General features: G+C 47.3%; 1 protein-coding gene across 2 annotated transcripts in view; it reads left to right on the top strand.

Moving 5' to 3' along the window:
- Window positions 1–1,183: 1,183 nt before the first annotated feature.
- The window catches only part of SLC12A6 (solute carrier family 12 member 6), a 3,180,404-nt gene continuing 3,164,458 nt past the window's right edge, over window positions 1,184–17,129 (top strand). For both annotated transcript variants that reach the window (XM_069633764.1, XM_069633765.1), the window contains exon 1: window positions 1,184–2,209. In XM_069633764.1, the coding sequence (XP_069489865.1) occupies window positions 1,954–2,209 (256 nt within the window). In that variant the 5' untranslated portion in view covers window positions 1,184–1,953. The remainder of the gene's footprint in view (window positions 2,210–17,129) is intronic.

The raw sequence follows: 17,129 nt of genomic DNA on the forward strand, positions 1-17,129 counted from the left end.
TACCCAACTCAACTTCCTTCTCCTGCTCATCACTCATCTGTGTGCTACTTAACACTAACCCTCCTTTCTGCCAAACCTCATCTCCCCCAGCAATCACTACACCTCTTCTTACAGCCATAATCCTTTTTGGACCTAGAAATTTGCTTTCACAGCACTTAAGTCCATATCTTGGATTCTTAATTAGCACTGCATTTCCAACTGCCCAGTCTTGCTCCTTAACCTTAGCGACCTCATCAAAAACACTCTTGTACTGACATTGGGCTTTTTCTATCAGTTCCATTATCTTCTTGCGATTCACATTCACGCTTCCAGCCAAGCCTACCCAAGCCGGACATAACTTGGTGCCCGGTTGACGCCCCCTCAGTGACATAAACGGTGAAACCTTAGTAACTGAATGAGGGGTGGTACGATAACTCCAGACCATGTACCGGAGTACCACAGCCCACGACAAACCTGCCCTCATGGCCGATTGAATGCCACCTTTTAAAAAATCTATTTGCACGTTTGATTGCCGACAGTGCCTCTTCACGTGGGGAAACATTTCCCTTCATTGCCAGTTGTACGGCTGTGTGGCAGCAGCCCTGCTTACCCTCCATACCAACTGCGATAAAGGAGACATGTGGGCCACAACCTTCTTCCTTTATTTCCCTTTACAAATCTGCCTTCCCAGGCTCTAGTAGCCCCTGCTCTTCCTTCCTCTCTCCATTGTGCATACATGCCATGCCAACAGTCCCGATTTAGGCAGGAGACTCCCGACTTTTCAGTGAAAAATATTGCAATTTTTCACATTCTTCCACCTAAAATAATTGTAGCCCAGATCCATTCCTATGAGATAAATTATGTCTCCCAATGTCTCTGTCCAAATCTCCCTCCCAAGTGCTTTGGTATGTATACTTGTGTTCTGAGGCTTCCTCTAAGGTCATCCCCACTAAAGATGGTTCCCTGACATCTCCACAACATTTTCTTTGGAAATGCTTATTTGTTCTGTGGATTTTCTTGAGTTGGGAGTTGAGCCACAATACGATCTTAAGCTCCGGCCTTACCCTCTCGGCAAAGATCCTGCACCAGCCGGTCTTGCTCAAGCCACGCCTTGGAACAAACGACAGTTGATGTAAGTGAGGAATCTGAGGCACGTGACTTCTCAGACACGTCCGAACGTGCAGCTCACATGACGGAGAGCAGGCGAAGCGTTGCTAAGGTCCGTTTCTCCGATAAAAACTAGACTCTACCGCAGATGGATTGGACTGAAGAGGATGTCGCGGAATTAGGAGTTGTTTTTTAATTTAAATAACTGCGTCTGTTTGTGTTGTTCCTTTTTATGCTCTCTGTGAAAATTAAAGTCCCCAGGCGTTTAGAGCATTTCCATTTCCAATAGTGAACAAACCCAACACTCTCCTGGCCATGATGCGTTCAGTGGCTGTTTCTCTACAGCTGAGCATTTATTTGGTAGGGAAGATTCCCACACTATAGATATTTTTTATGTTTCGATAAAATTCAATGAAAACTATTCTGTAAAAGTACATTTATATAATCTACACATATATCTTCAGCATTTCATTTCTTTATAAAACAGCAATGAGACAAACATAATTGCTTATACAGAAACTACTCGTGACTTTATCCACCATCTCATTGTTTCGAATTATTCCATCAGCAATGTGTGTACCTCATTGGGTTGCTTTTGGAGACACATATTCTTTCCTTTAGTGTTCTCTCTACTTGTTTAATATTTAGAATTTTAAGGGCACAACGTAACATTTTGTTTTGAAAGAAGTGGGCAAATCACACCGTCGTCTCACCACAACCCACAAGGTGAATCGGCGTTTTAATGTATTGGGTAAAGAACGAGGGGCTAGTTTTGATTTCTCTCTGCCCATGATCCATCATTTGTTCCGCGTTTAGCCCAGCGCCAACAGAATTTACGCTTTACAAAAAGCGCGTATTGTTCGTTTAATGCCTCCTAAAATGTCATCTGTCCGGTTCACCGTTACTCCAACTAAGTTTGATGATGTTCCTGGTTTCTCGGATATCAGCCCGGACCTCAGCTCTCGTTCTAGCTCGCGGGTACGCTTCAGCTCGCGTGACAGTGTGCCGGAGGCTAGCCGTAGTGAGGCGTATAGCGAGGTGTCGGGTGGCACCACCTCACTGGGAACAACAGTCGCTGAGGCATCCAGCGATAGGACTGCCAACCAACAAGATCGCCACGATGGTATGTATGAAAACAAAACCTGTACAATTCCTTGTTCTCTTAATACGCTGTTTTCTTAGGTGCTTTGTGAGTGGTTTCATAGGGATTTGAATGCCCTATAATGAAATTATTGACCGACTTGATGCTTGACTGTCAGTTAGCCCTGGCAGAGTTTACACAAATATATCTACAGCAGGTTCATTCATTTCAGTCAGGGAGATGCATACCCACTGTAAACCACACATCATCTGTATAAATGTATGTTCCCCTCTATTAAGGTAAAAAGAGGCTTTTTTTTTTAGTAGTTTAGGCAGGACAGTAACAATAGACCACTAAAGCACGGTGCTTGTTAAAAATGTTTTTATTATTGAAGCTTTGTAAAGCGCTTCATTGTGGGACCGCCTGAAAGTGCACGTGAAGGCGGTCAGACACAGTCGAGTGGGATACCAATCATGTTCTATAGTAGGGTGACGTTCAGATTATCCTACACAAATATTTTGTAGAGCTAGAAACAAGTGCTTGCGTGAAGCATCCAGAATAAAATACATACTGCTGCTCAGGCCTTCAACTCTCAGGGACCATGGTTGGTGGTCATTTCTGGCATTGTGCTGGTGCCAGCTTGAAATATTTGGGTAAGAAAGATGGTAATGCAGGTCTTTTTTTCTAAAATACCTGTGGTACTGTTGCAGTCTCATGGGCTCGGCTAGACTATTCCAGAAAATGTATGCAAATTATTATAGTACTGTTTGTTGTGGCCTTGAATAAGATTCTATGCAAGATGGGGTGTAAAGGGCTTTATTTTGTTACACCTTAAATGTAACTGCACAACTAAACTCTGGCCCCCCTGCTCCTTCTTCTAAAGCTAGAAACCTTGGAGTTATCTTCGACACCTCTCTCTCCTTCCTCCCTCCCTCAAACTCGGGACATTGCCAAAAAGTCCCACTTTCAGCTCTTCCTCGTCAAAGGAATTCTACCCTTTCTCACTTTTCCCCAGAAGCTCAATGTTACCCGAGCCCTGGTTCTCTCCAGGCTTGACTATTGCAATAGCTTCCTCCTGAATCTACCTTCTTCTACTCTGCGTCCCCTCCAGCTAATCCAGCATAGGGCAGCAAGACTTATCCTTGGCCTCAAGCCCAGGCACTGCATCTTTTCTGCCCTAAAAGTCTTCACTGGCTTCCAGTTGCTTCACAGATTAAACTTAGAACCCTCTGTATCATCCACAATGCTTTCTGGGACCTGTGACCACACTATCTGCAACTCTCGCTTACTAAATATTCCTCTTCAAGTCCTCTGCGCTCCTCAGGTACTGACACTCTGCGTGTAAAGTGTTTCGCTAAACAGAGGGCAGGAGGTTGATCGCTTTTCCTCAGCTGGTACCTTTCTATGGAACAGCCTCCCCCTCCTCTGCGTCTTGAGCAGGACTTCGTTAAATTCCATAAACTCCTCAAGACTGTCCTCTTTACCCCCTCCTACTTCCCCTTATCTCCTTTGCTAATCTCATGGTTGCTTTGATTGGAACCATGGCCGTCATGCATCCTCGGGGCTGTGTCGTCCCACACTCAATCGCCCCCAGCTTCTGTCTATCCTCGGCACACCCTCCGTCCTGGAGGCTTGCACTTATCTTATCATGCACTTCATCTGTTGCTCACCCACGAGCGCGTGCACCCCAGCACCTACCGCCACTGCCCCATCCCTCCTGCACTTGCAGGGTGCTAATGTGTTTTAATAACCAGTTGCAAAGAAATAATTATAACATTTCTGTTCTGATTTCCAGTAAAAACATTTTAACTCGCTTATAATTTTTTTACTCCCAACTTTTAAAACATAAGGAGTAAACTGCTTCCAATTCAAAATCTTATCTGGAGCACTGTGCACCTCTGCTGCAAGGATCCATGTCCTAAACATCAAGATCCGCCCTTTCTTCATCCACAAAGCTACCGAAACTCTTATTGTTGGTTAACATTTTCATTCCAGTGATAAATCTTCCTGACCTAGGTTAACCCCAGGACATTGGACAGTGGAAATCCTATTTTTTTTTCTTCCTCTCACCTAGTCTTTTACTCTTTTCATGGGTTACCTTTTTATGTCTGTCCATAGCGTATGATGTAGTTTCCTATACTTTCTAGGCTTAGGCTGGGTTGCCCCTTTGGGCTTCCCTTTGTAATTTGTCTTACTTTATCTTGGGTGAACTACTGTTCCCAAGAAGTAAAGTGGGATTCCCATCCCCATTACATTTTATTTTAGTGAGCCAGCACACCCCACCCCACTGTATGTTGAGTGCCCAGGGGATACAGTGTATCCCCTTGCTTACTTACCTGGTAACATTTTTGTTACAATTGCAAGTTTGGTGGCAGTGTAACTACTTTTATTACTTTTAGTCATTATTACTCGCAGTCTGTGAAATCCACATCTGTAATGCACAGGAAGGCCACCATTCTGTTAGAATAATGGATTCCTTCTTTTTTTCACCATTTCTCATTTGCTTGTTGTTTCTGGGGTGGTCTTCTGCCGTTCTCAAGCATGAAATGACCACAGTTGAAGTTTTGTCTTCGATGGGAATCCTTTGTATTCTCCACAGAGGCTCCAGAGTGTCTGAGAAGGCAGGAACCGAGGGAGGAGTCCAAAACTCTGCAGCCCCTTGTCTTTCACCTTACCTGAAAGGAACCAGTTCCCACTGGGGGAGGGGGGCTCTCCTGATCAAACAGTCAGAAGACCCTTTCTGTAAATTGCAGGGAGAGTTTGCAGAAGTTGTGCTGTAGTTCCTGATAAATAATGATCCTGGAAGCGGCTGACAAGTCGACCACTGGAACCAAATCCGAAGAGGAAGATGAAGAAATGACGGGTGTAACCATTTCCGACTGGAGAGCCTGCTGTGTAACCAGAGACTGATGTAACTTTTCCTTCAAAGCGACCTGGGGGTCCCGAATGCGATGACTCCTACCTTCCTACCCAGAGCCTGGTGACATCCACCAGTCTTGAGAAGACCTGCAAAACGAGCCATCCCTTGACGTGCTGTGACCTTGCTGGGCTTCAAAAACACCAATCCCCTGGGACCTCAAGCCTGAGTGCAGTGCAGGGTCTTCCAAGTCTGATTCCGGCTGAAACTTTGGACTATTGCTGGACCTCCGAAGACACGATTAGAATCCCTGACATCCCCTCATCGTACTCCACGACCGAGAGAGTGAAGAGAATCCAACTGGCGATATTCGTTCTTCATCTGGCTCCTATGACAAGGTGCAAAATCAGAGCCTCGAGAATAATCCTTTGCTGGAAGCCTCCTATGGTGACTGCTGTTGCAAGTCCCATTCTATGTCCATTTCTTCAGTTTCTGGACAAAGAATCCAGGGACTGGCACCTGCGCTGCTGATTTCTGGAGGCATCCACCCATAAGCTCTTCTTTTCTCTTAGATACTGTGTTGGCTTGGGTAATACGAATCTTAAGTCTTGTGTGAATCATGTGGTTCGGAGTTAGCCCATACCATTTGCTCAGGCCTAATGCTGCAACGCATGTAGGGAGCCATCTCTGAAGTCCCTGAACACACTTTAACTCTAAAAGCTAATACTTCAAGTAATACTTACTTGAAGATATTCTCTGGAATTCTGACTTTCCTGCAACTGAACCCTTTCCTGACGTGCTTACAGCTGGCTCCTAGACCACTAGGGTCCCTCATCTGCCTCTTAGAAAACTTGACTAGGGAAGGACTACAATAGATGACGCTTCTGTCTTGGAAACTATGAGTGTAAAAGTACTTACTTGGAAATGAGTTGGTGTTATAACTGTAACAATTGCTAGTGCCAGCCACTACTATTTAAACAGTGGAACTGTGATTACTGTCGTTTTCCTGTAACAATTGTGGGTGTGAGCACTATCGAAACATATATGTGGGGCGCTGTTGAGTGCCGAACAAGATGGCCGCCTGAAGTTCAAGCTCCGTGGCAGGCAGATCACACGATCCTGATTTGGCACCTTTACGACCAAAGACTGGACCCAAGCTGTCAAGATTTACGGGCCGCTGCCCCAGGGACCCAAGGTCCAAATCCCGACAAAAAACGGTGCCGGGGACCCTTGTAATCGGTCACCGCTGCAACCATCCCCCATCGGCGGCGCACCTATGCGCCAAAATCCAGTGCCGGCGGAGAGGCGGACTGATCCGCCCGGCGTGCCCGAGACACCCCGTTACTCTTGCGGAGGCCCGCCGGGGGATGGCACGCCTCCGCGGCTTTGGATAGATGTGGGGATCGAGGGCAGCATGTGCGTGCACTGAGGCCGCACATCACCGGCACGGGTGGACGTGTCCGTTGGAGCTGTGCGGCCCGGGGCTTGCCCCTACTCTTGTGTGCTGGTCCGGCGTCGCTTCGGGGAGGCGGCTGCCCCTGCATCGGCCCTGCCCGGCCACCCCCCCTCGATTGCTGCACTTACCTGGAGAGGCTGTTCGGTGGTGGGCTTCCCCCCCACCGTCAGCGAGACTTCAACGCTCGGGGTGGAGCTGCGGTACACCAGCGGACACCAGGTACTACGCTCCCCTGACGACATGCGCTAAGCTGCCAGATCCTTGTGGCCGTAAGGTACGTGGAGGAAGAGGGCCCCATGAACACCCCCGTGGAGTGGCACTGCTTCACTTCTTCCCTGCAGTGCTTCACGGATTGTCTGCCGGCAGTACCCGGCCTCGAGGTGCAATAATAACACTGGTCTGCACTGTCCTGGGGGGACACCGCCAGTGAACACTTGATACAGAACGCACTGGGGCCCGGTGGCTTGCATCTGAGGACATACTGTGGCCTTGTCCCTGTCTCGGCTCCGCTCCACCTTACCCCGAGGTGTCCCTGCGCCGTGGGTTCGCCTGAATCCTCTCGCTCCATCTACGCGTGGGTTGGACCGCTTTAGACTCTTGCATTGTGCCCGGAGGGACCTTAGCCCCTGGTTACATCATTATGGCCTCCCATCTACTTTGACTGTACGCCCCACATATTAACTGGAGCCTCCTGTGAACCACATCACCTATTCCGGAGTTCACGTCCTGTCCTTCCTATAGGCAAATACTACTAGGCTGAGAGACATTCACCCTCGTCCCCCCAGCAAATATAACTGGATACTTGCACCTGAGCTCCTGTCCTCCATGGAGAAGGAATGGTGTCACTCCGTCTAACCCTTCGGTGACCTGCAACGGGTGCCTTTGACTACACGCAGGTGGATTTGGGTCTCCATCCTCATCTCACCTATTACAGGCTGAGTTCCTATAGGCTGCATTAGTAGTCGCATCCATTGTGTGGGCGAGAGCACGGTCATCGGACCCCCTGATCACCTACCTGATCCTCTAGGTCCCCCCTCCTGGGGTACGGTAGGCAGATAGGGCTGCCTGCCTCTGCACACCAATTCAACCATCTGCACAATCTGGGGGACCCCCCTTCTCCTGACAGGGTCGAACGCAATATCCTACTGTCACCCTGGGCGGCCGCCCGCGGTGTGGGTGAGTGACTTGGTCCCCTAGGGGGCTGTATCCTGCTGGTCCCCTCTCACACTGACCGAGGCGCCACCAGCTCTCCCTCACTCCGCTCGACCCTCGTCATCGCCACAATGACCAAGGGGGCCAGGAAAAAGCAGAGCTCCATCAGTATGTTTGCAAAGACTCCGGTGAGATCGTCGGAAGAGGTCCCTGAGAAGGCCCCTACTAACTCATCGCTTGTCACCCCGGAATCCCAGAACATGATGGAATTCATCTGCGAGGGCTTCACCACGCTCCATTCGACATTAGATGACATGAATGGCACCATATCCTCCATCAAGGTCCATATCGAATGGACTGACAGTCGAGTGTCGGAGGTCGAGACCAGGGCGAGCTCCGCCGAGGATGGGCTGGGTGCCTTGCATGGTGAGGTCACCGCTCTTTCCAACCGAGTTCTTGAGGTGGAGACGAAAAATGAGGACTTGGAATCCCGATCGAGGCGTAACAACCTCTGCATTAACAACCTCAGCATTATCTGTGTTCCCAAGAATGGTATCAATGAACCAATGGAGGACTTTGTTGAACATACATTGCTGTCGCTCCTTGACTCACCGAGGCTCTCCCCACAGTTTGCTATAGAGCGGGCGCACCGGGCCCTGACAGCTAAACCTAAGCTCGGCGCTCCTCCACGACCCATTATAGCTTGGGTGCTGAACTTCTGAGAATGTGTTGCCCTCCTCAAGGCCGCAAGACTTAAGGGAGAGCTTATGCTGGGTGGCGCAAGGATACACCTCTACCCTGACTTCTCGGTGGCTGTCCAGCGGGAGCGCAAGACTTTCCTAGCAGTGAAGGGAAGGCTCAGAGACCATGGAATTAAATACTCCATGCTATATCCCCCCAAACTGCGCATAGAGCACGCCAACCAGGTATTTTTTTTCACAATCCCGGAGGAGGCCTCCAGATTCATTGATGAACATTTCCCATGCTGACCCTGCCCTCCAACCATATTCCTACAACTGCTCAGCTGTTGCGATGGGGAGTTACCGACACCGGCCACCTCCCTGCACCAGGAATATATTGATCTTTTACTCCTTAATTAGCTCAGCTTGGTTCACCTCTACAAGTTTGTGCCACACTAATATGTGCAAAAACCTTTTCCAAATTACGGACGAATCTTCATTGTAAGCACTATGTTTTATTCGGATCTGCCATTGGCCCGGAGCAGCGCCACCAGTCCGGCCTACAGGCCCCCAGGCGTTGATGCCACTGGTTTGGATTTGGTTAAAGGGTTTTGGGATTGTCATTCCTCTAGTTGGGGGAGGGATGTGGGATACGTTGGGTGTTATGTTATAAAAAGCTTGGCGTTGGCAGCGGAGGAGGATCACAGGGTAACGTGTAATGACTGGGGCTACAGTGCTGCTAAATCGGTCCATTGGATACTAACACTCTTGATACGAACACCGCTGCATTATTGACTGAAAATAACCTGACTTTCATGAGCTAGAATGTGCGGGGATTGGGCAATTTTAAGAAAATGAGACGACTCCAGCTGCAGGCCGAACGTCGTGGGACCAAGATCCTTTTCTTGCAAGAGACACATGCTTGCGCCGAACAATGTATGAGATTTGCTAAAACGTGGGGTCCCCAAAGATACTTCACCAACTTCTCTACCCAAAGCCGTGGGGTCATGACTCTTATTCATAAGAGTCTTAAATATGCTCTTATATCCTCACAAATAGACCCCCAGGGCAGATATGTACTACTCCATGCCACACTTCAGAACAGGGAGGTGGTCTTACTGAACATCTATGGCCCTAACATAGATGACCCAGAATTTTATGCACATCTCACATCCCTTCTCAATGGCTTCCCTCTAGTTCCCACTCTTTGGGGGGGCGACTTCAACACAATTTTTGACGTGGGCCTCGATAGATCTGGTTCCAGACCCCGCCAACTCATCAAGGCAGCCTATACTGCGCTGTTATCCCTGCCCCGCCTCGCTATGGTTGATGCATGGAGACTCCTCCACCCTGATTCTCGCGCCTACTCCTTCTACTCCTCGGTGCATGACTCCTATTCCCAAATTGATAGATGGGTGATTTCAGATGTATTGATTAAAAAATGTTATACAAATGATGATCCTTCCTACAACCCTATCTGACCACTCACCAGTGACCATTACCATGGGTTGGGGTCTGGACCGCGACCGAACTAGACACTGGAGGATGAAACCCCATTCTCTCCTCGACCCCTTGTTCAGCTCCGAGCTCGAGGTAGCTATTGAAGAGTTCTTTGAAATAAACACAGGTTCAGTGTCTTCGCAGGCCATTCTATGGGAATCCTTTAAGGCTTACATTAGGGGTATAGCGCTGTCCAAGGAAAATGGCATTCTCAGAACAATTCCAGAGGGCATCGCTGAAAGCAAATCCAAACTATCGATCCTGGAGGCCCAATGCTCACTACTCTCAACCTCTGAGACCCTGGCATCTATAGGGGTGGAATTAGACACATTCCGGTCCCTGGCCGTTTGCGAACAAAAATTCTTAGATGACCCTGGCCTGGTGAGGAAATACGGAGAGGGAGAGCGTCCTGGCCGCTTCCTTGCTAGACTCATCCGCCGTGAGCTGGGGGCTCTGCATATCCCCGGGATTGAAAGGCCCGACGGCTCTATGGCTATCGCATCACAAGATATCAACTCAGAATTTTTTACATTTTATGAAGCCCTGTATTCCAACTCGGATGAGGCCTCAATGGAGGAAGTCCGTTCCTATTTCGATGCCTTCCCCCTGTCGGCCCTTTCCCTTGAGACCACTGGGTCCCACGACTCCACGCTCACCCCGGAGGAGTTCTCGGATGCCATAGACTCCCTCTCTTCGGGCAAGGCCCCCGGCTCTGATGGCATCCCGATTGAATTTTACAAACGCTATAAAGCTCTCCTACTCCCTCACTTAATAGCTCTCTGAGAGGAATCAGTAGAGGCGGGCATATTTCCCCCATCACATCGAGAAGCCACAATAACGGTATTGCTCAAACCTGGTAAATCTCCCACACAGTGCGGTTCGTATCGCCCGCTCTCGCTCATAAATTGTGATGTCAAAATATACGCCAAATTGTTAGCGATAAGACTTGCCCCCTGTATGCCATCTATTATCCACTCAGACCAAGCGGGCTCTATCCCGGGGTGCTCTACCTCTTTGAACCTGAGGCGTCTTTTTAATATAATTAGTAGAATAAGTCCCAATGTACACGTGGTAGCTGCCACTCTCGACATGCAAAAAGCGTTTGATTCGGTTTCTTGGAAATACCTTTGTCGGGTCCTCGAACAATGCAAATTTGGACCCACCTTTGTCTCCTGGGTCAGTGTGCTTTATTCAAATCCTGTGGCTAGGGTCCGCACTGAAGACCGATGTTCCCCTCTCTTTAAGATCGCTAGGGGGATGAGACAGGGTTGTCCATTCTCTCCCCTGACCTTCGCTATAGCAATAGAACCTTTTGCTGACATGCTACGCCAATCCCACGCACATAGAGGGCTCCGCACTGCGGGTCAGGGTGATAGTGTCCTTGTACGCTGATGACGCACTGCTTTTCATATGTTGCCCCAGGGTCAATTTATCACCGATATTGAAGGACGTCGTCCACTTCGGTCGTATCTCGGGCCTCAAGGTGAACTGCTCAAAATCCACTCTTTTCCCACTCACGGATTGCACCCTCCCCCCTCATGATACCCTGGGGTTCTTGTGGGCTCAGTCAAAAATCACCTATCTGGGAATAGAAAAACACGACGGTTCGAGTCGACCTTCGAGGAGAACTATCAAAATTACCTTACGCATCTGGCGACTAAGACACTAGCCCTGGAGTAAGCTACCGATCCCCCTTGCAGGCAGAATAGGGATATTGAATTGCAGGCAGAATAGGGATATTGAAAATGATAGTGTTACCCCAACTACTCTACAGGTTCACCAACATCCCCTTATGGCCAGGCGAGGGCTTCTTCCGAGTATTGACTCACACTATTAACTCCTTCCTATGGCACTAGGGTGCGGTTCGACTTAAACCTGGTACCTTGTCTACCCCTATGGCTAATGGGGGGTTTGGAGCCCCTGATTTTCTTAGATACTGGCTGGTTTCCCAAATTCAATACACATCGTATTGGTTTAACACGACGGACCCCCCAAACCCACCATTAGTTAACAGACTTGAAAAGCTAGCGGTTAGTGACCGGGACATCCGTTCCCTGGTGATACAACCCGTCCCCTCGGCACTGGACTCACTAGACCCGGTCGCCTGTACATCCTTGGCATTAACGAAAATATGGAAACTGGTTGATACCGCTTACCCGTTCCATGGCAACCTCCCGCTTTGGAACTTTCTTCCGGGGGTCCCACGAGTACCGCTACCAATGGTGCGACGCTGGGCTGAGGCGGGATACGAGCTGCTTCGAAACGTCTTCGAGCAGGGCAGCTTTGAGTGGCCGGACCTCCCATTGCCCTTGAGATGTGGCCCGTGTGTATGGCTCCAGTATTCGTCCCTTCGTAAAATCCTTAAACAAAACTACCATATGTTCCCAGCGTTACCGCCAGATGACCCCGCTATTGAAGAACTGACCTCCCCTACACCCACCAGAGGTCAAATATCTAGGCTGTACACCATAGTGCAATCCAGATCCACTCCGAAATTCACTAAACTGAGGCGAGCATGGGAAGACGACCTTGGGGTGGAGGTGACAGATGAACGCTGGGCTCATATGTGTGCTCGTATACACCGGGTATCCTTTAACTCCCGCTTCAAATTGATTCAGCTTAAGATACTTCATAGGTTTCATTATACCCCGAACAGATTACATCGCATGTTTAGTGACCACTCCCCAAGATGTCCCAGATGTGGCCAGGATACTGCCGATTATATTCACATGATTTGGTCCTGCCCCCGCCTTTCCCAATTCTGGGGTATGGTGTGCTCCACTGCATCCGCTATTCTCGACCACCCTATCGACCCCTCCCCAATAAAGTGCTTCTTTCACGACTTCTCCGGACTCCCCCGGGACTCCATAAAACTGGCTGGCCTTTACATGCTCCTTGCAGTACGATCCATCCTACTCTGTTGGCTATGCCCCACACCCCCCACTCATGCTCAATGGCTCAGGGCAGTCACGTGGGCCTAAGACACTGAGGAAACCTGGTCTTACCTGCAACCCACTCACTCAAGACCCAGAGATATCTGGCTTAAATTCCGGTGCTATATGTCCGATTTTGAATGCGACACTGGATGAATCTTCTCCAGCTATTACCCCTACCCAACTAGGTTCCCCATCCTGAATCACAGTCCTCTTACGACGCGCTTATTCTGCATATGTACTTGATGAACATGTCCACATTGGAAGCAGTTACTGTATGCCTGTATTGTTTCAACTGTAACTACATTGTACCTGGCCTGTGTGTTGCTCACCTGTGTTATGCTGCCAAGCTGAATAAATAAAAGAAAAAAAAGTCTATATGTTGCTTTACTTACTTTGAATAGTGTCCCACATTCTAAAAAGTACTACGTGTTAGTACTGTTCTATTATTCTTAACTGAAAGAGTGTAAAAGCTTACCAATAGGGTTTACCTACTTTGAAAAACAGATTGTTATTCTTAAAGTGTTCAATTGAGTTTTGCTTTCCCTGATCTGCTTGATAGAGATCTAAAACAGTCTGGAAGTTAATACTTGTCTTTAAGTTGCTTTTAGCGCCTTTTAGAAGTATATTGGTCTTTACCTACCTTGAATAGCAGCTGCAGCTCTTCTAAACTTAAAAACACTGGCTAGTGCTTTCCCTGAGTTGCTTTAGTGCTATTCTAAAATAGTTTCCCAAAGTTCTTGCTTACCTTAGAAACTGTATTGTACCCTTCTGAAAAGTATACTGTGTACGACTAGCTATTGGGTAGCGTATAGTTCTGCACCAGTAGGTCAATTTATATATCTTGAAATACAATCTTTCTTAAACTGCAATTGGGTTTTGCTTTCTCTGACTTGCTTAGTGCATTTTAAAATAGTTGAGTGTTCAAACTTATCATTGAGTAGATTAAGGCTCTTCCAGAAATTATGAGTTGCTTTACTAGCTAACTGTGTTCTAAAAAGTAATGTTTCAAGGTATATACTTGCAACAGGGTTAGTCTATTAAGTGACTTCTGCGACTGAGTGTCACTGCATGACTGCTAGTTTCAACTACTGTTGAATTATTGTTGGTATTCTAAAAGCCGTTATGAAACCTGGTTTTATTCCCCAATAGTATATTGCTATCCTGAATGTATAACTATTGGGGTTGACTCACTTTGACTTGCTTCATGCTCCTCTAAATAAAGATATACTTTGGTTTGTATACCATAGGCATTGAGTTGGTTTTTGTAATTGTTTTATATGTTCTAGTACTTACCCAAGATTTATCTTGGCATATGTGTATTTATTTAAATAAACCCTTGAGTTTTATAATACATAGTGTTTCTTTAGACCATATGTATGCTTCAGTTCCTTTGTAGCAAGCTCCATCGCTCTCTCCCTCCCTAAAATAAGCCTGGCTGTTCTGTCCATGCTGCCCACATCCTCAGGAGCTGCAGCCTTATACTAAGAGTGCAGTTTTTGTACTGCCTCAGATAGGGTTTTATGACGCCCTTAGCTGGACTTTAGAAAAACTGTTCTTAATACTTATCTACACTCTGAGACGTGGCCGTATTGACAATTGCTCGAGTCTCCTCTTGATGGGGCAGGGAGGGGGGGTCTCCCTCTTTATTCCTTTGACCAACTGGACAAAATTCTTAACATCGCCACTCGCTCTTCATGTTCTCCCATGGTGTAATCCCAACTCTCTCCCCCAGCCCAACTACAGTCTTCACACCAGTTGCTTCTCTGTGCTCCTCCACTTCAAATTCCTACATCTATATATTGCCTTGCCCACTCTTTTTGGTGTCTCCCATATTCCACCACTCTAATTCACACACCCTGTATTTCAGCACGCTGCACAATCGTCTCTCTCGCTTTTAATAATTTTCCCTACTCCACCTTCTCCACTGGAACTCCTCCTGATTCCATAACATCACAAATCTTACCAACACTTGTGCATTCAAGTCAGCCCTTAAGCTTCTTGTCCTGCCCTTATAAGGAGTAACCACCCTAACCTAATCACATTCTTTGCCTACCATCATTCCAACTCTTCCTCACCGTCACTGTACAAATACTGACCTGACATTTTCCTGTAAATCCTTCTCTCTGTGCCCTTCCCTATTTGTTTGTCTTCAGTTTATTTCCACCTATGGCTCATGGTCTTTTGTTAACTTACTTCTGTTGCAGGTCTCAAAATGTGCACTTGTCACTAGTCATTGGCTTCCGGGAAGCATAGCTCGGTGGGGGGGGGGGGGGGGGGCAACGCTTTCGTCTTGCACACAAGACTACACTGAGCACCATGGGTTTGGTACCCAGTCCCGGTACTGCACAAAGAAGCTGATGTCCAGCATAAAGCGCAGTATACAACCACAAGTTTAATTTTAAAACGAGTTTGTTTTGTAAGGTGCCATTTTTCACTCCCCTTACCCCAATCTCTTTTTAAGAAATACAGACTTCCAATAGGCACAGGAAGTCACCAGAGTCCTCCCCACCCCTAACCCCCAGTCATATTTCTACAGTTGGCCTATGGCAGCTGGCGAAAGGCAGTGGATAAGGGAAGGTCCATGTTTGCCTGGTGCCCAGCTTAGCCCACCAGACCAAGCAATCAGTGAAAAGAAGGTAAGGTATGATTTAGTATACTCAAATAATTTCTTGCTACTTTTTATCTTCACCACCGAGATTTCCCCCCATTAGACTTTGAATGTTGCCACACTGGGACTCTGCCAATCAGAACTTTACTGTTGTGAGGTTTTCACTTTGATTCTGGCCACTGTGTTACTCTGCCACTTTGAATTTTGTTACTGTGAGTTATTAACATTAAATGTTGTCACTGTGGGACTTTTTTAACTTTGATTTTTACCACTGCATGACTCTGTCACTTTGAACTCAGCTGCTACACGTTTTTATCTTCATAATGTGTCACTGTGAGATTCTGATACTTTGAATTTCGCTGCTATGAGGTTTTAACTTTGCATTTTGTCACACTGGACATTTCTTAACTTTGTGAATTTTGCCAATATGAGATTGTCATTCTGAACTTTGCTGCTGTGAGGTCTTAACTTAGGTTTTTGCCACTATGGCACACTCTTTTTTTTAATACTGATTTTGACCACTGTAGGACTCTCCGAAGTTTGCCACTGTGAGATTCTGTCACTTTGAATTTAGGTGCCGTAAATGTTGCCTTTAAATCTAACTGCTGTGAGTTTTAATTTTGATTCCTGGGTGACTGTTACTTGATTTCTCCCACTGTGTGCCTATGTCACTCTGTTGCCACTGAGATTCTGATATTTTGAACTTAGCTGCTGTGAATTTTAACTTGAAATTTTGCCACTGCGATATTCAGTCACTCTGAACTTTGCTGCTGTGAGGGCTTAACTTTGAATTTACCACCGTGGGGCTTTCTTAACTAATTCTAAAATTCTGTCAATTTGAACTTTGCGGCTGTCAGTTTGTCACATTGAATACTACCACTGGGGGAACATCCTAACTTTGAATTTTGCATCAAAAGATTCTTGACAACTTTGCACCATGCCTTGTTTAAATTCTGCCCCTGTGATCCTCATCTTCTCACTCTGAATTTTACCCCTGTGGGCTCCGGTTCTCTGAATTATGTCGCAGTGAGGTTTGACATACTTTCAATTGTACCACAGTGGGGCACTGCCACTTGGAATGTAGCCACTGTGAGTGTTTGAAACTTTTTAGAGAACGCCACCTTGAGTTTGCAACCTCTGACCTTGGCCACTCAACAACTTTGAGCATGCACGCTCTGCTCTTCCCACTTTTCATTCTGGCATCTTTAAACTTCTTGCTTTGGACTCTACCAATGCAAGTCTGCGGTTCCCACAACACAAGACTTTGCTTCTGAGAGACAACCACCACACAGAGCCTTTTTGCCTCTGTGATCCCGTTACCACTACAAGGCCCCAACAGTGGGTATAACCACCCGGAAGCTAACGCCACTTTGAGCCACTCTCTAATTCCAGGCACCATTGTTACAGGGTTTTACACGGCTATGAGGGTATTGTGGCATGGTAATGTTTATTTATAAAGCGCCTATACACAGGCAAGTGTTTCAAAGTGCTCCAGGAGGGAGGGAACACAGGGTGGGGGGAACGTTGCTCAGAGCCCTTGAATTGCTGAGACGATAATGGTCTGCACACGCAGATTAAGTGAATATGATACATTTAACAGTTTAGATGCAGCAAATGGGCCTGGGGGCAATTCTGCGGTTTATTCAGGTGTACATTAAGGGGTGAAGACAAGGGAGGACAGACGGAATGATCTATGTATATAGATCGAGCAAGTGTGGGCAGGGGACCAAGTGCAACCAGTTTGTAGCGACTGGTGAGTGAGTGAGTCTGCAT

This window comes from Ambystoma mexicanum, chromosome 13 (assembly GCF_040938575.1).
Source record: "Ambystoma mexicanum isolate Mex_15411 chromosome 13, UKY_AmexF1_1, whole genome shotgun sequence".
Classification (NCBI taxonomy): domain Eukaryota; kingdom Metazoa; phylum Chordata; class Amphibia; order Caudata; family Ambystomatidae; genus Ambystoma; species Ambystoma mexicanum.